Source organism: Salvia splendens, chromosome 1 (genome assembly GCF_004379255.2).
Source record: "Salvia splendens isolate huo1 chromosome 1, SspV2, whole genome shotgun sequence".
Lineage (NCBI taxonomy): Eukaryota > Viridiplantae > Streptophyta > Magnoliopsida > Lamiales > Lamiaceae > Salvia > Salvia splendens.
Window position 1 is genome coordinate 4848954 of NC_056032.1, and position 22013 is coordinate 4870966.

At 37.5% G+C, this 22013-nt stretch overlaps 2 protein-coding genes and 1 long non-coding RNA gene across 3 annotated transcripts; all 3 read left to right on the forward strand.

The window, feature by feature from the left end:
- Positions 1-1136: 1136 nt before the first annotated feature.
- Positions 1137-2542, forward strand: LOC121757767. The gene is made up of 2 exons (XM_042153260.1): positions 1137-2396; positions 2510-2542. The coding sequence occupies exons 1-2, from the start codon at positions 1137-1139 to the stop codon at positions 2540-2542; spliced, it is 1293 nt and encodes a 430-aa protein (XP_042009194.1).
- A 3688-nt stretch (positions 2543-6230) lies between these two features.
- LOC121797075 lies at positions 6231-7315 on the forward strand. Its single transcript, XR_006049793.1, has 2 exons — positions 6231-6517; positions 7147-7315. It is a non-coding gene; the product is annotated as an uncharacterized LOC121797075 (long non-coding RNA).
- An 8034-nt stretch (positions 7316-15349) lies between these two features.
- Positions 15350-18351, forward strand: LOC121794394 (cytochrome P450 76T24-like). The gene is made up of 2 exons (XM_042192543.1): positions 15350-16287; positions 17586-18351. Exons 1-2 carry the CDS (start codon positions 15412-15414, stop codon positions 18198-18200), a joined length of 1491 nt encoding a protein of 496 aa, XP_042048477.1. The 5' UTR covers positions 15350-15411; the 3' UTR covers positions 18201-18351.
- Positions 18352-22013: the final 3662 nt, after the last annotated feature.

Below are 22013 nucleotides of genomic sequence, written 5' to 3' on the forward strand. Positions count from 1 at the left end.
CATTTTAAGGTAATTCTCCAATCTTTTCTTACGTAAATCTTTTCCTTTTTGCTGCTGAATTGTTTTTACTAAATTAAACATTAATATAAAAGTAAATTTACCTAAAAATCTGCAAATCTTTGATATCTCAAATATCTCACACGGTTTTCTGATCATTCTCAATCTCAATTCTCTAATCTCTCTATATATGCACACAGTCACGCACACATCAGTCACGCTCACATCAAAATTTTCAAACTCAAACCCTACTTTCTACCCTTCATAATTCAGCCTCCTCTGCATTCCTAAACACATAAACAATTCAACGATCGTGTTTGCTGCCACCCTTTATATATTCATTTATTTAATCAAGGTATTGTTCTAACTTTCATCTTCTTTTTTAATTTTGTGTGCAGGAGTTAATTTTAAATTTAGGTCGGACCCTACAAATGATTGCAACTTGTACCACTTTATCTACCTATAGGTCATATGTATTGAAACTTGAGTCTAGATGAGGAGTTAATTTTATTTTTTTATGTAACTTTATTTTTCCTACTTTTTGTATAGAACTATAGATCATGTAATATTTTATTGAATTGTAGATCCATGTATATTGTATAATTAATAACAGCCGAAAATTATTTGAACATCATTGATCATGTAATATTTTATTGAATTATGGAATATAGATTCATCATGACTATCGTCTGTTGTACTTGTAGAATTTCTTAAAGCCTAAATCGTCTGTTGTACAATGCAGTTTGCTAGTTGTTTTTCTTTGGTCAAAATGAGAGTTTTAGTTTCTAAGACATAGTAACATATGTTTGTGACGATGAATATCTGCATTCTTCAACACCATTGATCATGTCCCATCCACTCTCAAATGTTTTTTTAGTAGTAAATGCATGCTTTCTTATCGATACATCATAACATGTATATTATTTTTTTATCACAGTCAATATAAGATGGCTCAAGATCCTGCAAGAAAATACGCTACTTCAAATCCAAAGACTAGATATTTATTTACGTGTAATTTTTGCTCAAAGAATATAACATCAGGGGTTCGAAGGGTCAAGGAACACTTGGTCGGTGGTTTTAAAAATGTCACGGCATGCCCTAAATGTCCATCACATGTGAGAGATGAGATTATAGAGTTCATGAAGAAAAAAGAGGATGCTAAACTGGATCAAGATCTTCCGTCAGCATCACAAGGTAGGCAGGATTTTGAAGATTTAACCTTTGGAGATGACGAAGAGGATGATGTTGGTAATACAACAATTAAATCGAAGAAGCCGAGGACGAAAGGTGCTTTGGATGTATATTGCGACCGCGTTACAGCAAAAGGAGTCCAAGTACAAAAATTGAGCAAGGGAAAACAACAGACGATAAATGATGTTCAGGGAAAAAAGTTACGTGACAGGGCTTGCACTAAATTGGCTAAATGGTTTTGTGAAACCGGAATACCATTTAATGCTGCTAAGCACGAAAGCTTTAAGATTGCCATTGAATCTGTTGGACAGTATGGTCCCGGTATGAAGCCGCCGAGTTATCATGAACTGAGAGTGCCTTTGCTGAAGAAAGAAGTTGAGAGTGTGAGTGCTCTCGTAAAAGAGCATAGAGATGATTGGGCAACTTATGGATGTTCAATTATATCTGATGGGTGGCGTGATTTTGTTTCTCATAAAGAAGTTATCAACTTCTTAGTGAATTCGCCAAAAGGTTCAATTTTCATCAAGTCTGTCGATGTGTCTGACATTGTAAAAGATGCAAACGCTCTGGTAGCAATGTTCGAAGAGATGATTGATTATGCTGGAGAGAAGAATGTGATCCAAATCGTGACGGATAATGCCTCCAATTACAAGAAAGTTGGAATGACGCTGCAAGTAAGGATACCCTCACTGTTTTGGTCTCCATGTGCAGCACATTGCATCGATTTGATGCTTGAAGATATTGGTAAAATACCGCTTATCCATGGTGTGATCAAAAAGTCAATAGCTTTGACCGGTTATATTTACAGTAAGATGGGCGTGCTGAACATGATGAGAAGATATACGAATAAGAGAGAGTTACTTAGGCCGGCAGTCACTAGATTTGCTACTTCCTTCATCACTTTGAGGTCCATCCATAACCAGCGGCAGAATCTCAGAAAAATGTTCACCAGTGATGAATGGACTACTAGTCAGTGGTACAAAGAGGCATCCGGAAAACAGGCAACTACTACTGTGTTGAATGATGCTTATTGGAGACATATTGTCCATGCACTCAAATTGGGTTCTCCTCTTATTGAGGTGTTGAGAATGGTTGATGCTGAGCGCAAGCCCGCGATGGGTTATATTTATGAGGCTATGGATCGTTGTAAAGAGACCATTTCCAAGTCATTCAAAGGAAACAAAGACAAGTATAAGAGAGCATTTAATGTAATTGACTCTAGATGGAATGATCAATTGCACAAACCATTGCATGCTGCAGGTCATTACTTGAATCTGGCAGTCTTTTATAAAGATGTGAAAATGTATTTTGGCTTGTTCAGAGGTTATCGAAGGCTTGCACGAGTGTATTCTAAAACTGGTTCCCGACATAAATATGCAAGATCAGATCATGAAAAAGGAAACGGCTTTGTGTCGGGACGCTGTTTCCTGTTTCAGAAATCCTTTAGCTATTCGACATAGAAATCAAATGGCACCAGGTAAATATTATCATATTTTTCATTAAACTATTTATTTGATTGATAAATGATATACTAAATATTTCTCTATCTTGTTTTCTTCAGCTGAATGGTGGAAACATTATGGGTCTAAGGCACCAAATTTGCAAAACTTTGCAATTCGAGTCTTGAGCCTAACTTGTAGTGCTACTGGCTGTGAGATGAATTGGAGTACTTTTCAACATGTAAGACTTGAAATTTGTGCTTATATTTGTGAGAAGCTAATATATGTTATTTTTACCTTTTCATTTACAGATTCATAGCAAAAAGAGGAATCGTTTGGCACAAGAACGATTGAACAACTTAGTGTTTGTGAAGTACAACAGAGATCTTGAGCAAAGATTCAACATACAAAACGTCACTGATCCTATACTCCTAAGTGACATTGACGATAGTAATGAATGGTTAATGGGTAGGATGGAGGGGGAGGATGAGGATGAGGATGCAGGGGGTGATGGTTTTGTCTTCCAAAATGAGTCGCTCAGATGGAGAGATGTTGGTAGAGCTTCTGGTGTGTTGGAGCCATCTCACAATACTAGAAGCAACACAAATACTCGAGATCATGCCTCAAGCTCCAAGTCTACTCGTATTCTTGTAGATGAAGATGAAGAGAATGAAGATATAAACTTGGTTGGAGCAGAATTTGATGAAGAAGAAGATGACTATCATCTAAGTGAAGATGATATATAACTTTCTTTTGACATTTTCAAACAATGGTTTCAATTATTTATTTTGTGTTATACTTATGACTTATGAATTGTTTTGATATTTTGATAATTTCTATTTTCCACTTTATCTCTATTCACATGAATTACAACTACATTTATATTATTTGATATATTATAAACATTAGAGTAATATATTTATTTGATTTAATATTAAAAGGTAAAAAAATTAGCCTAGATTAGTGGGTCTCTCGACCCAATCGACTTGTCGACCTGAGACCCGAATTTTCACCTTATCGACCCGGTGCGACCCTCGACCCTAACAACACTGCTTAGAATATAGTAATACTCTAAGGTGTTGTTTGGTTGTTATAACCCATTATCATATGATACATCTAGGATTAGATTGTAGTAGGATTTTTTAGTTGAGTGAATAGCTATAACTCATTATCATATGATTATCTATTTAAGATTAAGCTGTGAGATTCAACCTTATAAACCAAATATAAGTACACATTTAAACATGAGATATAATCATGCAAATCGAACAAACTTCACCAATAATACATTCTCAATTACTCTATTAAAAATATAGAAAGCAATTTAATTTTCATTTGCTAAATTGATGTATTTGGTTTAATTGTATGAAATAAGTCAACTGCTCCTGAAACATGGAAAATTGTATATGATCACAATTTATGAAAGTAAATTGATATAAAGTGGAGTATAACTCATGAGATTACGAATGCTGTGATTATTATTTTTTAAGAATATAATCTATGCGAAACGATTCTTAGCAAATGTTGAAAGAACGCCTAGTCAGCCTAGAGTGAATGAGAATATTAAATATGGGGTAAATTGCTTCAAAAGTCATGAACTTTACCAAAAGTGTGATTTTTCCCATCAACTTTAAAAGTTGCATGAAAAGTCATGAACTTTATCGGGTGTTGCAAATTTCCCGTCCGACCGACCCGGTAAATTTCCGGCGCTAACTAATCCTACATGGCTTGCCGGAGGTGTGACATGGCATATTTTTCTGGCGGTACATAAAACAGCGTTGTTTTGCACTGTTAAAAAAGACGTCATTTTATACAGATTTAATTAAATTAAACCAAATTTCGAGATTTAGACCATCCACAACGCGTCTCGCGCCGGGCTCGCGTCTCGTCTCGGAGAGACGAGACCCCCGCGAGACGCATTGCAGCGCCCATCTCGTCTCCAGCTCGCGACCGTCTCGTCGCGTAGCTCGTCTCGGAGAGACACGAGACGAGCTGTCTCGCCACGCGCCAGGGACACGTGGCACGTCCCCATGCGTGCGTGACGCCCACTCGCTGGCCCGCGAGTGGGCGTCGTCACTGATGACGCAATAATTCATTTTTTTTTAAAAAAAATCGATTTTTAATAAAATTTTTTTTTTTTCAAACGGTAATATTACCGTTAAATATTTATTTTCATTTTTTAAATTTTTAATTTTTTTTCTCTATAAATAATTCTATTCCATACTCATTTCAAACACAAACACACATCTATTCCTCTCAAATCCTCTCTATCACTCCAATTTCCATCTTCAATCAACTCAAACAAATGGATCCTTTTGAGCAAATGCGCCAATTAATGGAACAATCACTCGAAGAAGATCGACGACGAGAGGCGGAGGAAGCCGCACCACCCCCACGACGCTCCCGGAAGTAAACGTGCTCCAACAGTCCGACGAGAGGCGGAGGAAGCCGCATTCATCTATACAAGAACGGTTGGCTATTCGGGCAAGGACACGCGACTCTAGCGCCCACACCCAACTCCAAGAGGATCTAATTGAGCACATTTGGGAAAACTTTGGCGGAGAAGATTAAATTATGTCATTTTTATTTTTTTAGAATTTTAATTATGTCTTCGTTTTTTTTAATGTTAAGTTGTAATATTGTTTTAATTTTAATAAAGTGTGTTTGTTTAAATTGAATTGGGTTTTAAAAAAAATTATAAATTAAATTGAATGAATAGTAATTAAGAGACGGTATAGAGACGGTTAAGAGACGGAGCGTTGCAGGTTCCGTCTCTTAGTTAAGAGATGGAGGAAAAAAGGACAGTGGGGCCCTCAAATAGTGCTCAAATAGTAGTTAAGAGACGGTTTAAGAGACGGTATAGAGACAGCGTTGTGGATGGCCTTAGGGCTCGATTGAATTAAACGACCACACGATTTAGGGCTCGCGATTCCCACTCCCGTTTGCAATTCCCGATCTGTGACTCCGTCAACGGAAAATATGCCATATCACGCCTCCGGCAAGCCATGTAGGATTAGTTTACGCCGGAAATTTACCGGATCGGGTTGGATGGGAAATTTGCAACACCCGGTAAAGTTCATGACTTTTCATGCAACTTTTAAAATTGATGAGAAAAACCACACTTTTGGCAAAGTTCATGACTTTTGAAGCAATTTACCCTTAAATATTCAAAGGTCGAATCTTATAGTTTATGAGAATAATACCTTTAAGCGACGTTGAAAGAACACATAGTAGTCTAGAGTGAACGAAAATATTAAAAATTCAGAGGTCGAATCTGGAATTTTGTTGAATAGATGACGTTACTGTTGTTATTTGTAGCCCGATAGTCTAAACCAAATGCCTAAAGTTAAAACCGAAAATTTATAACTTAGATAAAATTCCAGTCCAATTAGTCCACAACAATTAATCTTCAACCTGAATAGAAATGATCGTAAATATACGGGGCTGGCTCAATAATTAAAATTCCTAATTTTTTTTATCAATGCTTCACTTTAATAAGTCGGTTTAACAGCAAAAAAAATCGTAAAATCAATTCCAAATAAATTCAGAACTATTAGCGAACTCTTAGGCTGTGTTTGGTACACAGGATTCAAGCCATGGAATTCCAATTTTATTGTTTGGTACCAGAAAAAAGGTGGATTTGGAATTAAATTATAATTCTAAAATTTTGAATTCTATGATTTCAATTCCAAAATTTTAGATAAAGAATTCCAAAACCAACATCTCAATTCCACGGGTCAAATTAAAAACACGCGGATCCTAACCGGGTCAAAACAAAAAAACGGGCCAAACCAATTTCATTCTCCCTCTCTCTCCCTCGTCTCTCTCTGCGACAGGAACCCTAATCTCCCCTTCTCTGGAGCTTCCTTCGTCTCACTACAATCAATCAGGTATTATTGGGCATCGAAAATTTGTTATTCTTATCACCATCCTGTGTTGTGCTTGATTTTGTTTCAATTTTTTTAAATCTCCATTTTTGCAGATCTGTCAAATTTTTGTTCAAATTGATTGTAATTGTTAGCTAGGGTTGATTGTGTTACTGTCTCGAGATTGAGGGTTCGAGGGTTTTGTTCGCTAGGATTTGATTGCCACATGCTCTGTGAGGCTAGTAATTTTACTTATTCCCAGAATCAGCTGAGTTGTGCCACGCAGATAGAAAATAGAAAGTTGATTTCTTGATCATTTGGATCTTTGTGGATCCATTTGTGGTTGTGATCAGCCGCCACTTTCCCAATCAAATTGAACATTATTTATTTACTACTAGTTAAATAGTTAAGCCATATATGAGTTGGTTAATCATCGAAGCACACCCTTCACCACAATTGTATATTTCATGTGACATTTTGAAGAAGAGGTTAGTCTACAGCCCTTGATATTCATTCCCCATCTCACCACCAGAAGCTGCAAAATTACAAAAGCCATCTTCACAAACCAATATCCTAATCCAACAAAATTCATTACCTTTTTTGCTAAATATCTATCTTCCTTTTTTTGCTAAAGCTTTCTTTTGGTTTTATAGAGGTGAGAGCAGCAATTACCAGCAAAGCTAATAATAAGGTATGGTTCTACATTATTCAAGTATTATTGTCATCCCTCCTCTATTTCTAGAGGATTTTTTGTAGTACTCTTGCCAAACCTTATTTTGAAATGGTTAAAGAGCAGTAGTTGCTGCTCTGTTATTGTCATCACTTTGCTGCTTTTTTTCTTTGCAAAAAATGTGTTTAAGTTTACATTACTAGTTTATATGTGAATCTGATTGGTGTAGGGGTGGCACGGTACGGTATACCGCACCGAAAATGTCATACCGCATACCGTACCGCAAATTGCGGTATGAGAAAATGTCATACCTATACCTTACCGAAGCGGTATACCGAATATTCGGTATGTCAATATTTGAAAACCTTTACCTTACCGATATTGCGGTATACCGCGTATACCGCAAATCATACCTGTTTTATTTATAAAATATTGAAAATAACATTTTATCTATCTAGAAAATGTCCAAAATATAAAATTACATCACATATGTATTAAATGAATAATGCTTTACGCCTCTAATGACTAATCTTTCTTTAGTTTTGAAAATATAAATAAATAATAAATATATTAAATATTATAATTTTATAAATAATAACTATATTAAATATTATAATTTTATAAATAATAACTATATTAAATATTATAATTTTATAAATAATAACTATATTAAATATATATAATTATTAACGGTATATACGGTATATACCGTGATTTTGCGGTATATACCGTAATTGCGGTATAATGCGGTATGATGCGGTATACCGCGGTATATGCAAAATCCATACCTTTGCCGTACCTTAATCTAACGGTAAGGTATCATACCGTACCGAAAAATACTGTATATCGAAAATGCGGTATTTTCGGTTTTAGGTACGGTAAGTGCGGTATTTCGGTATATTTTGCCAGCCCTAGATTGGTGTGGTGGTCTTCATTTGAGAGTCTTTAATGGTGATTTATTTGCATATATCATTTCTGATTTTTGAATCTTAAGATAAGAGTCTTCGTTATAACTTAATTTGTAGCAGCTCATTCTCTGTCACGACCGCACTTTCTAAGGATAGAAAGCCCGGTTGATCGCGACTAGGGGAGGATGAAAGAAGCGGGGAAGAAAGGGGAAAACTGTGGCACAACTGAAACTTGAACCGAAATAACTCAAATAATATATATCATAGTGCACGATACAAAGAGCGCAAACTCGACTTTTACATTGCAGCGGAAGAGTCAAGAGCAGATAACGTCGTGTATGGAGACACGTCGCATCCGAGTACTATTCTATCGAAGGATCTTCATCGTCTATGCTCAACACCGCCCGCCGTCATCACTGCTCAACCTGCACATTTTTAAAACATATGCAGGGCCGAATACTTGGTGTACTCAGTGGACACGTGCCGAAATATATTTTACTGAAAAACTAGTTTTGTCAAGCCACTCTTTGAGTGAACTCGGGGTTTTAGGAAAAGGTCCGAGAACACTAAAACATTTTCCTTTTTCCTTTTTCCTTTTTGAAAAGCGATTTGTCGATCTATTTTCCTATAACTTATGCCGTATCTGACTAACTCATGGGGAACACACGCCCACTAACCTCCTAGTGAACAACATTCACGAAACTCCTGGTGAACCGGAATGTATGGGCTCATCCCACTTACAAACCCGAATTCACAAAACTGAAACTCCTGGTCTAGTAGGGACATTGCCTTGATAGTATATCAGATAGGCAAAGTTCAAAACAAAACATGGCTTGACATAACTTTCACAACTTTATTTACCTCGTAAACATATTTGGAACAAACTCATTTTTCTTTTATCAAAAGCCGAACACATAACCTTCAATACTTCATTTTCCTCGTAAACATATTTGGAACAAACTCATTTCTATCGGTCAAGGCCGAACTCAAATCTTTCAAAACTCTTATTTCCTCGTAAATATATTTGGAACAAACTCATTTCTATTGGTCAAAGCCGAACTCAAAACTTCAACAAAAGCTACACTTCATAAGCACTCGTAAAGCAACACATAATATCATGTAATAACATCAAGCAAGTAGCATTTTTCATAATACTTCACATTAAATAGCAAGCTCGCACTTAACATCACATCTTAAATAGGAGCACACGAAAATACTTTTCATAAAAAGTGTAAACATACTTTAAACAGAAAGCCTTAAAAATATCTTAGTTCGAAAGTCCACAATCATATCTTAACAGAAAGCCCACCTCGTTCGCTTAAAACTCCTTAACTTGGATTTTCCTGACTCCACCCTTAACTCGCGAAGATAGCCTTTTGAAAACAAACAAGGTGCTAATAAGACTCGAGAAATTCACATACTTATAGGAATGCATGCCCCTATCATATTTCTTTTATCCTTCGTTCATTGCCTGAAATTTTTTTAGAAACTTGCATGTTAATTAAATCGGAAAATTTAATTAATAGCATTTCCTTCGTAAACTTGATTAATCTGTGACTCTGGAACGTCGCCCTCTTTTTCTTTCGATTTCCCTTAGTGCTCCACTGCTCGGCCCAGTTAGAACATAAACTCACCACAACCTTCGATTAAATACTCCAGCCCCAACATCTTATTTAGGCAACCCACTTACCTTATCCTTTTATTAACTAACTTGGCCCAAACAATAAATCTCTTGGCCCACATATGAATTTAATTAGAGTGGCCCAACAACTAATGCACTTTACTCCTTAGCCCAATTAAACTCATCAAAGAGGGGCAGGCTCTGTAACCAACCGTCCCCTTCTCTTTCTCTCTATCTAAATTATTTCGGTTTTTTAATGAATTATAAATGTTTTATTTAAATTGAATAATAGAATGATGGGATCCTTGTGCTCGTCCTTGCGGAAGAGCACGACTGTAGGTGTTGTGCTCTTGCCTAAGAGCAGGCCAAAAAAAGTGGACCGGGCCCACAACTGTGCTCATTGGCAAGAGCACGGTTGTGGATGCTCTAAAGTCAAACGGTGTCAATTAATAAAGAACATAGTGAAAACATTTAAAAGGTGTGAAAATACGGGGTGCATCCCCTGCTATGCAGTGAAAACACAGCACCATGGTAAATACATAAGATTACCGATGGATCACTTTCTATCGGTAAAAAGAAGAAAAATAATTGATAACCTTATTCGTTCGGTTTAAAAATAAAATAAAATAAAATATAAGAGTTAAACAAATGGCAAAATATTACCGACGGCGTATTCCCTCGGTATTTCGTCGGTAATCACCGAGGGAATCTCCTTCCGTAGGTAATTACGTCGGTAACCAGCGTTTTTTTTGTAGTGATTTTACCATTTTGATACGTTCCATAGTAGTAGAGTCATTTCTCTTTTTTAGTAAAAGGCAACACAGTTCTTTTCTCTCTCTCTTACTTTCTTCTCTTTACTTTTTCTCCACTACTACTATAGAACGGATGGAGTATTTTTTTAAATATACCAAAAAACTAAACTAAACTATAATTTGAGATTAAAAATTATGGAATTAGGACCGATTATATTAGAGTATTAAGGGAACCGATATGGACTTCTATTTCTTGACAAACTTTAATTACTCACTTTAATTACTCTCCAAATCTTAGGACTAATATTTTACTATATAAATAAAAAATAATTGCAATAGATTTTTAAAATTGCACTATTCTAACATATGGACTTGTATTGTTTGATAAATTTAATTATTCTCCAAAGTACTATCACCAAATTTAATCTCAGGACTGATATTTTGCTATATAAATAAAAAAATTGCAAAGGGTTTTTAAAAATACATTAGTTGACTTCATTGTTTGACAAATTTAATTACTAATTTTGTAATCTCTAATTACGTTTAGTTTAGTTTAGTTTTTTTTATATATTTAAAAACAAAACTATAGTAAAGAAAAAGAAACATCAAAATATAAGAATGCGGCGTCGTTTTAGGATCCCGATTACTTAAATCTAATCATGAAGAATCGCTGGCTAACTATTAGTACCAATTGTATAGTTTATTAAATAAGGAAAAAAAGCTAAGTAAACATAAAACGTTGTCGTTTCTGAGGCACAGCATAGTGCTGCGTTTTCAGTTTTCACTACATACAGGGGAGCCGCCCTCATGAAAATGACTGCATGGACATTGAAAGGAAAACATCCATTCAGAGATATTTTACATGGGAAGATATTTTATTTTGAAAGATAGGTATATCTAGTCGATGAGATATTTTCATATAAAACTCCAAACCACTCATAAAATTGATCCCAATTAGAATGATGGAATTATATATGCATTCAAGGATCTAAAGGTTTGGAAAATATCATGTCGTTCCAAGTTTGATTGTATTTCTAATTTTATTTAAATTATTATTTTCAAAAGCTCTGCCTATAACTATATATCTTGGTCCATCTCTACAATGCTAAGATTACAATATACTCCATTTTATAATTATACGTCTCATTTGTATCGTCAGAGCATCCGTAATGGGACGGACGATACTGTGGGTGCGCGGACGATGCCCGATGCATCGTCCGCGGACGATAGGGCATCGTCCGCGCCATCGGCCACCCACTGTGGGCGACGCGGACGATGCAACGCGTTTTTATTTATTTATTTATTTATTTATTTTTAATTCTGAAAAATTTATTTATATAAATACCCCCTACCCCACCTTCATTTGTAACCTTTCCATTCACTTTTCCACACTCAAATTACACTATAAAATGGATTCCGGTGAATACCCAAGTTCGAATAGTACGATGTTTGGGGGTGGTGCACGTTGGCCGGGTATAGACCCTGACGAGGACCACCGAACCGGTGCTTACACAAGCAGCGAAAGCGGCGCATATCCGGTGGACCTCAACCGGACGATGTACGAGGAGGAGGAGAGTTCTGACACACCGGTGTCTTCCCGAAGTCTCATTGGCGTCAAAGCTGCGAAGAACAAGGGGAAGGCGAAGGCGACATCCTCCTCGCAAGCCGCGGCCGCCCCCCATCGCCGATCCCGACCCCGACTCCGGCGGCACTTGCCTACGCGGAGTTGGCAGCGGCCGCCAACCGGAGGACGTTGTTGGACACACACAACGCCCTCATGCAATGTCAGGACCCGGCCAAAGCCGAATACCTCCAGGGGATGATCGATGAGCTGCGCTTCAAGTTGGGACTTTTGTAGAGTAGTCAACTTTTTTTCATTTATAACTCATGTAAAACTTTTTTTTAATCAATGTAGGATTTGCCGTTTTTAATTAATCGTGATAATTTTTAATTATTTTGCATTGACATATTTGAAAACATTTAAAATTAATCAACAAAACAATAGTGAAACCTATAGGGCGGCTTATAGGGCTCCCCACTGCAGGTGGAAGGGTAGGAGGATAAAATACTAACGTGGCGGTGCATAGGGCGGGCTTTAGGGCCTCCCTTAGAGCGCCCTACTGCTAATGCTCTTATAACCAATAGTACTCCATAATCCCAGATAAACCATATTTTGACTAATTCCTTTTTAAGTCGTGTTATTTTCATGTCGAATTGGATGTCTACTAATTATAGTACTCTCCCGGTTTAAAAAACCTAAGGGTTTGAAAAAAATCAATTCTACTCTTTTGCTTTTTTTAGGAGATGTAAAATACTTTTACGACAATTTAGTAAGAAACTATTTTTATTTATATTAAATTAAATATTAAAACAAAGATTATGTCCTAACAAAAAATCACGTACTCTCACTACAACATAACTAGTGTATCATCATTACTATTATGTTTCACTGTAGTTGAATTTGTTTCTTTCGTAATTCTTGAATTTTTTTGGCAAAATACAACATATTTATTTTATAAAATTAATTCTTTCTTTTTCTTTTATTTTATTTCTCATTCTATTTTATTCTCACTATATTTTATTTTTTAAAATAAAATATGTGCGCCATCAAAATATATATATATATATATATATATATATATATATATATATAGGAGCATTATTCTCCTTTTCACATCTTAGATCCTTTTTCCTTCTTAATATTACGCGTTAGATCTAATGCATCAACGGATCAGATTGATTCTTTAAAACTGGTTCCGTGTTGCATTATAGAAGATGGTTGTATGCATTACAGGGTTATTATTGACATTTGACGGAAAAGGAACTGCCACATTTTGGTATCTACGAATAATGCACCACATGGTCACGAGTAATGCATATAATTGACTATATAATGCACAATAAGTGAACTACAATGTTTCACTGTTTGGCACACGGTCCTTATTTCTCCTGAGGGTTTAATAAGTTTAGGGGCTAGGGTTTAGTACGTACACATTAATAATGAATTGTAAACCGCTACGAATACTGCACCACATGGTAACGAGTAATGGATATAATTGACTATATAATGCACAATTTGTGAACTGCAATGCATACGGAAAAGATGTGCTGTGTTATGATGTTTGACACACGTTTCTTGTTTCCTCTAAGGATTTAATAAGCTTAGGGGCTAGGGTATAGTACGTACGCATTAATAACAAATTATAAAACGATACGAATAATTCACCAAATTGTCACGAGTAATGGATGTTATTAACTATATAATGCACAATATGTGAACTGCAATGCATACGAATAAGATGTGTTGTGTTATGATGTTTGACACACGTTTCTTGTCTCCCCTAAGGGTTTAATAAGCTTAGGGGCTAGGGTATAGTACGTACGCATTAATAACAAATTATAAAACGATACGAATAATTCACCAAATTGTCACGAGTAATGGATGTTATTAACTATATAATGCACAATATGTGAACTGCAATGCATACGAATAAGATGTACCATGTTATGATGTTTGACACACGTTTCTTTTTTCTCATAAGGGTTTAATAAGCTTAGGGGCTAGGGTATAGTACGTAAACATTACTAACAAATTGTTGTTATTGGAATATACGTATGTACATTATTTGGTTTAGGTACTATACCCTAGCCCCTAAGCTTATTTAACCCTTAGGGGAAACAAGAAACGTGTGTCAAACATAATAACATGGTACATCTTATTCGTATGCATTGCAGTTCACATATTGTGCATTATATAGTTAATAACATCCATTACTCGTGACAATTTGGTGAATTATTCGTATCGTTTTATAATTTGTTATTAATGCGTACGTACTATACCCTAGCCCCTAAGCTTATTAAATCCTTAGAGGAAACAAGAAACGTGTGTCAAACATCATAACACAGCACATCTTTTCCGTATGCATTGCAGTTCACAAATTGTGCATTATATAGTCAATTATATCCATTACTCGTTACCATGTGAAGATTACATACGTGTCTACGTACTATACCCTAGCCCATAAGTTTATTAAACCCTTAGGGGAAACAATAAACGTGTGTCAAACATCATAACATGGTACATCTTATTCGTATGCATTGCAGTTCACATATTGTGCATTATATAGTTAATCACATCCATTACTCGTGACAAGTTGGTGAATTATTCGTATCGTTTTATAATTTGTTATTCATGCGTACGTACTATCCCCTAGCCCCTAAGCTTATTAAACCCTTAGGGGAAACAAGAAACGTGTGTCAAACATCATAACACAGCACATCTTGTTCGTATGCATTACAGTTCACAAATTGTGCATTATATAGTCAATTGTATGCATTACTCGTTTCCATGTGGTGCATTATTCGTAGCGGTTTACAATTCATTATTAATGTTCCAGCCATTATTAGATTACTATTGTACCCTCATAATGCACAAAATAGGACAAATAATGCAACACGAGATTAATTACCCAATGTTGATATTGACCGTCTATTTCTCTAATCTAATGGCTGATATTAAGAAGGAAAAAGGAGGAAATATAGGAAAAGGAAATGAATACATCCCTATATATATATATATATATATATATAAGGCCTCTAGCTAGCTACATTTGTATTATTCTCACTATTATTTTGTAGTATAAAATTCTTGGATAGTAAGAATGATATGTGAAGTGCTGACATTGTTTCAGTTACTATGACAAGAAAAAATGTGAACAATAATTGATTTTTGATGTAGTACTAGTAATTAAAATAAGTGAAGAAGCCGTACAGATATTATTCCAAAATGATAGACTTGAAATGGGAAGCACAAATCCAAATCAATTTTTATTTGTTTATCAAAAAGTAGTACTCCATAAAAAAATCAATTTTGGACTTCAGTTTATTTCTATTTATATAGAAAAGTTTTATAACAAATTAACAATACTCATCAATTTTTCGACTAAAGAGCGAACTTCAATTTTCTCATGGATTTACTAACATCTTTGATCTTTGTAGCATCCATTGCATGGATATGCATACTGATTCTAACATCAAATTCTCGGGCCCGAAAATCATCCAAACTCCCTCCAGGCCCGTACGGGCCTCCTATCATCGGCAACATCCTCCATCTCGGGCCCAAACCCCATCGCTCCCTCGCCAAGCTCTCCCAAAAATACGGGCCCGTGATGTCGCTCAAGCTGGGCAGCATCACCACCGTAGTAATCTCCTCAGCAGAAACCGCAAAACTCGTGCTTCAAAAACACGACTCTTCCTTCTCCAACCGAACCATCCCGTCCGCTTCCAAAGCCCTCCGCCACCACGAGTTCTCCGTAGCGTGGCTTCCCGTCGGAAGCCAGTGGCGGAAGCTGCGGAAGATATGCAGAGAGCAGATGTTTTCGGCTCCGCGTCTGGACTCGAGCGAGGGTCTGAGGAGAGAGAAGCTGCATAAGCTGCGCGACTTTGTGGCGGAGCGCTGCGACCGCGGCGTCGCCGTAAACGTAGGAGATGCCGCGTTCACGACGGCGCTGAATCTGATGTCAGCGTCGCTGTTCTCGGTGGAGTTCGCGCGGTTCGATTCGGAGTCGTCGCAGGAGATGAAGGAGGTGGTGTGGGGCGTCATGAAATCCGTCGGAAGCCCTAATCTGGCTGATTATTTTCCGCTGCTGAAACCAGCGGATCCGCAGAGGATTTTTAAGGCGGCGGAGTTTAATTATGGGAAGCTGTTTGCGAAATTGGATGAGATAATAGACGAGAAACTGAAATCGGGGGGCGACAAACGCGATTTGGTGGAAGCGCTTCTTGAGATCAACCGACGAGATGAAGCTCAACTTAGCCGAGATGACATAAGACATCTCCTTCTGGTACGCCTCCTCACAAATAATACTCCCTCTGTCCCGGATAATTCGTCTCACTTTGACTGGGCACGAGTTTTTAAGAAATATAATGAAAAAGTGAGTTGAAAAAGTGAGTTGAATGTGAGTTATACTTTTATATAATAATTTTATAATAAAATATAAGTATGAATGGTAAAAGTGAAATGAGACAAATTATGTGGAACGGACCGAAATGGAAAAATGGGACAAATTATCCGGGACAGAGGGAGTATTTCTTATGAAATAAATTTCACAGTTTTGTTCGGAAAATCTAGCATGCGAATTTCGGTCATCAGAGATCACGTGTTTTTTTCGCCATCTGAGATCGTTTTAAAGGGCAACTTATTTTCAAGTAATACTTTACAATTTTTTTTCAGAATTTGGTAACATTTTGTAGAAGCAGCTTTGATTTTAAGATTAAATGGAAATATGTGAGATTATGGTTTTTTTTAAACTTACATTACGTATTTCAGTTAGTTTCTCTTAAGACGTTATAGCATTAAAATTTGCTTGAGAATAATAATTTGTTTGGTAAGCATTTTGAATTGTATGTTCACATGTTACGTACTTGTGTTAGTGTCTAGATGTTTTTGGTACTTATTTTGGTGTGTATGGAGTAAATTGCTTGAATTCCTCTTTTGTCTTATTATTTTGAACAATGAATGCCAATTTCTATAAATCACTCTGTTTTGCCTTAAAAATTCAGTAATTCGAAATATCTTGAAATTCACACTGAATATGAAAGTGGTGGATTTCGGACACCCTAGGCGGTTTGAGGGGCAAAAACCAAATTACAATTTTCCGATTTTTTTTCAACTTTCATTTTTTTTAATTTGAAGTCGTCTAGAGCCTCTAAATACTGTGAAATTGTAAACTGGGCTCTGAGAAACTAGGGTTTCTTCAAACTTTCTAACCATTTTCTCTTCGTTGGTCATTCTCATATAACTTTGGCATCACGAAATTACTTGTTTAAGAACAATTTGTTTGACGTAATCATCTCAAACTATATATTTCTCTTTCATATGTTACGTCTGTGTCCAAACTTCTTCCTTTTTACTTCTTCTGTTCCTTATTAATTGAGACATTTCTCTTTGGCACGAAGTTTAAGAATAATGTATTAAATGAATGGTGAATAAAGTAAGATAAATGAAGAAAGAATAAGGTAAAAGAGAGAGTTACTTTTTGTCAAAAATAGAAATGATTCAATTATCTTGGAACTTTCCAAATTTAGAAAAATGACTCAATTAACAAGCATGAATTATTGACTTAACAACAATGGTCTTCAGGATCTATTCGTAGCTGGAACCGACACGACTTCAGGAACAGTGGAATGGGCGATGACAGAACTAATACGCAACCCTCAAAAAATGGCCAAGCTCAGAAGCGAAATAAGGAGCTTCATGTCTGAAAATGGGAAGCAACAAGTCGAAGAATCAGACATCACATCGCTGCCATATCTGCAAGCAGTGGTGAAAGAAAACTTCAGGCTACACCCTGCTGCCCCTTTACTAGTACCCCACAAAGCCAATTGCGATGTGGAAATAAACGGCTACATCGTACCAGAAAATGCCCAGATTCTCATCAATGTGTGGGCGAGTGGCAGAGATTCCAATATCTGGAAGAATCCAAATGAATTCTTGCCGGAGAGATTCTTAAACGAGAATGGCAGCGTAGATTTTAAGGGCAGAGATTTCGAGCTGATTCCATTTGGCGCGGGAAGAAGAATCTGCCCCGGGTTGCCGTTGGCTGATCGGATGGTGCATCAGATGTTGGTGACATTTGTGGGAAATTATGAGTGGAAACTGGAAAATACGAAGCCAGAAGAAATGGACATGAATGAGAATTTCGGAATTACGCTTCAAAAGGCAGTACCTCTCAAAGCAATTCCCACTAAACTATGAGTCGATCGACAAATATAGATTATATATGTACGAATATGTGACTATGTATAAATAAATGTGTTCCCTATATGAACTAGAAAACTAGGTCTATGTTACTTTGTGTTTGTTTATTGTTATTATTATTTTGGTTTTATAATTATTATTATTAAAATAATTTTATTTTAATTTAGAATAATTATCTAGGTTTGATCACACAACTTTAGCATATCATTTTTTTATTTATCGAAAATTTGTTTGGAGAAAATTGCTCCATGCACGTTGAATAATTTCCAATTCACATATTTATGTAAACTTAAATTTATAATCACTAAATTATCTGAGAATTAAACAAGCTCAAAACTAATTCCAAAATTGAGTAAAAGTTCTAAAACTCAAAACCATTTTTTCCAACAATGTCCTATATATGTGAGAGAAAATGTTCATGCATGCACACACATATTCCGAAAAAAAAGCAATATTATATTTGGGCCTTTATATCATGATCGCCAGCTAGAAGAGCCCAACAAATTGTTTTCCCAAAAGTAATCGAGATTTTTGTAATACTACTAATCCGAGCTCTCTTTTTGAACTACTTAGGCCCTTCTTAGTATGATGTGATGGAACGAGGGAATGGAATGACATTCTTACCTCCATTCCATCTATTTAGCTAATGAATGGTCATTCCATTTTCCTTTCTTCTTATTTTAAATTTTAACAAAATTATATAAATATTATTTTATATTATATTTAAATTTAATATCATCACAATTTTATAATAAAATTAAAATTTTAAAATTTTTAATAATTGAAAAATCCACACACACACTTCACACACTACACACACTTCACACAATTCACACATTTCACACAGTTCACACAGTTCACACACTACACGCACTTCACACACTACACACACTATACACATTTCACACTATACACATTTCACACACTACACATATTTCATACACTACACACACTATACACACAAAATTGGGTAATTTTCAGTGGGATGGAGGAAGATATGTAATCTAAAAATCTATATTAAGATTGATTTGCAGTAACTCTGGAGGTATTTATCTAATGCATTTTAAGTTTTGCAAGACTATCTCAATTTTACACTAAAAAACAATTTTAAATCACTTTCTAAATTATAATTTATTATATTCAAATACAAATCTTTTCATTAATTTTATCAAGTAACAAAAGAAAAGGAAGGGAAATAGAAATACAAGAAGAAAAAACATAGAAAAACCTATAGAAAATGAACACGCAGAAGCAGACCGCGGAAGGAAGGAAAAAAGACAGTAGTAAGAAATAACCTTATTAATTCTATTAATATTAGGTTAGTTATGGATTTGTATGTTAGCCTAGCTATATACTACATGTTTTTATTGATTAGTTAAACGAATAATACTCTTCTCTCCGTCTCCTATTGCCATTATATTCCATTTTTTTATATTAGTATGTCTTTTATTAATTACTCCCTTCCGTCTATCATCAGGAGTCTCATTTCTTGATGGCACGGGTTTTAAGAAATGTTAAGAAAAGTTGGTGAAAAAAAGTTAGTGGACTATTGATACGACCCTACGTCGTATCCTGTTTCACCGGCGTCCTAACGAAGGATCGGCGGTAGCAAGAACCGGCTGTGCGCGGGAATTCCTCTCCGTCGGGCAGCGCGAGATCTTTAAAAGAGAATTCTCAATACGTTGTTTGGGCAAAAGATTAATATTCTTATTCATAAATCTCACGTATTTATAGACTAAGGACCCTAGGATTGGTTCGACTCCTATCCTAGTTCATCTCGGGAAAGAACCAACAAAGAAAACCCGAAACGGAGCTCATAATTACGCTCGACTCTTTTACGGAAATTAAATAATCAAAAATAGATAATATCCAAAAATAATAAATAAATAACCAAAAATAAAAAACTATTCCTAACATCATTTGGAGACGTAGTCGCCCAACAAGTCTGGTGGGCGACGGGTTCGCTTTGGCCTTGTCGTCGCGATCGATGGCTGCTTCTCCGCTACCGGGCCCGCCGTCGTCTCTGCCGCCTCCCCTTCCCCACGGCCCAGCTCCTCCGCTGGCTGCGGTGGCGGTTGTTCATGAACGTCCGGTTGCTCCTGAATGGGGTCCGTATCAACCCCCCCTCCATAACGACCTCCTTGTCCTCAAGGAGCACATTGGGAAACCGACGCTGCACCAGTTCTAACGGTTCCCAAGTCGGCGAATCCGTACCATCCGACCAACGCACCAAGACGTGCTCCATGGACTTCCCGTCGTGCCATAACATTCTCCTGTCCAACACCCGTACCGGATATACAACCGGTCTGTCCCCGAAGAACTCCGACGGCAGATCCATGGCTACCTCGCCGTCATTCCCAGCCACAAACTTCCGGAGGAGGCCAACATGGAACACATTGTGAATTCGACTCCCCTCCGGCAACCGCAATCGATACGCGACCTGCCCAATACGTTCCAATACTTCAAACGGGCCATAGTAACGTCTTGCCAGCTTAGCCGATTGGGGGTGAGCCACCGAATGCTGCCTATATGGCTGGAGCTTCAAAAGAACCAAGTCGCCTGCCTCAAATTCCAAGTGTCGGCGGTGCCTGTTGGCTGTGTCGCGCATACGCTGTTGGGCGCGTTCCAAATTCCTGCGTAACTCCACCAAAAGCTCCCCCCGTTGACGAATGATTTCCGCCGCCGAGGGTGGTGTTGCCGCCGAGGGTGGCGCAAAGATCAAACTGGGCGGTTCTCGACCGTAAAGGGCTTTATAAGGAGACATGCCCAACCCCTCGTGATGGAAACAATTCAATGCGAGTTCGGCCCACGGGAGAAAGTTCGCCCATTTGGCTGGCCGATCGGCAGTATAGGCGCGTAAATATTGCTCTAGCCCCCTGTTCCGTACCTCCGTCTGACCGTCTGACTGCGGATGGTAGGCGGTCGAGAAATTCAATTTTGTGCCACTAAGGCGCATCAACTCCTCCCAACATTTGTTCAAGAACACCGAGTCCCTGTCGTAGACCAACGTTTTTGGAAAACCGTGATGACGGACGACTGTGTTGATAAACAGATGCGCCACCCTCAAAGCATCGAATCTCGTTGGCAATGGCGCGAAATGCGCATATTTAGACAAACGATCTACAACTACCATGACTACCGTGTAGCCCCGAGATTGCGGCAAGCCTGTAATAAAATCCATAGAGACGTCCTCCCAAACCTGGGACGGAATTGGTAGTGGTTGCAGCAACCCAGCCGGCTTCTGAGTTGAGTATTTTGTCGTCTGACACACGAAACAGGCCTCCACGAACTTCTTCACCTCTTTCTTCATGTTGGGCCAGTAAAAGCCCGCCGCTACGCGGCGCAGCGTGCGCTCAACTCCCGGGTGTCCCGCCGATTGCGAACTATGATATTCGGTCAGAATCGAAATCCGGGTTGAGGAACGAGAGCTCACAAATATGCGTCGGTTGTAGTATACCAAACCGTCCACCCAAGATAAATGCGGCGGTGCCTGTCCCTTTCTGATCTCGGCCGTGATTTCTCGCATCTCTGGGGACGACGCTGTCTCCTGACGAAGCACATCTAATAAATGGGGAATGGGGTGCGCCGCGGCTGCCAGAAGCGCGCTATCCTGGGCGGGACCGAAGCCGTCACCCCCCTCCGTTGCCGTGTCATCCCGTGGGTTGGACTGGTCGGCGGCCTCGCGTCTTGACAGTGCATCAACTACTCGATTTTCACTTCCTTTCTTGTATTCAATAGCGAACTTATACCCCATGAGTTTGCGCACATAAAGTTGTTGGTCCGGGGTTTGCACAACCTGTTGGAGCAATT

What these genes read in the sequence shown, in the direction of transcription:
- LOC121794394 (XM_042192543.1), top strand. Translation starts at nt 15,412, where the DNA reads ATGGATTTACTAACATCTTTGATCTTTGTAGCATCCATTGCATGGATA. An exon ending in ACATAAGACATCTCCTTCTG is followed by an intron (nt 16,288 to 17,585) that starts GTACGCCTCCTC and finishes AATGGTCTTCAG; the next exon opens with GATCTATTCGTAGCTGGAAC.
- LOC121757767 (XM_042153260.1), top strand. Translation starts at nt 1,137, where the DNA reads ATGAAGAAAAAAGAGGATGCTAAACTGGATCAAGATCTTCCGTCAGCA. An exon ending in AGTATAAGAGAGCATTTAAT is followed by an intron (nt 2,397 to 2,509) that starts GTAATTGACTCT and finishes TGGCTTGTTCAG; the next exon opens with AGGTTATCGAAGGCTTGCAC.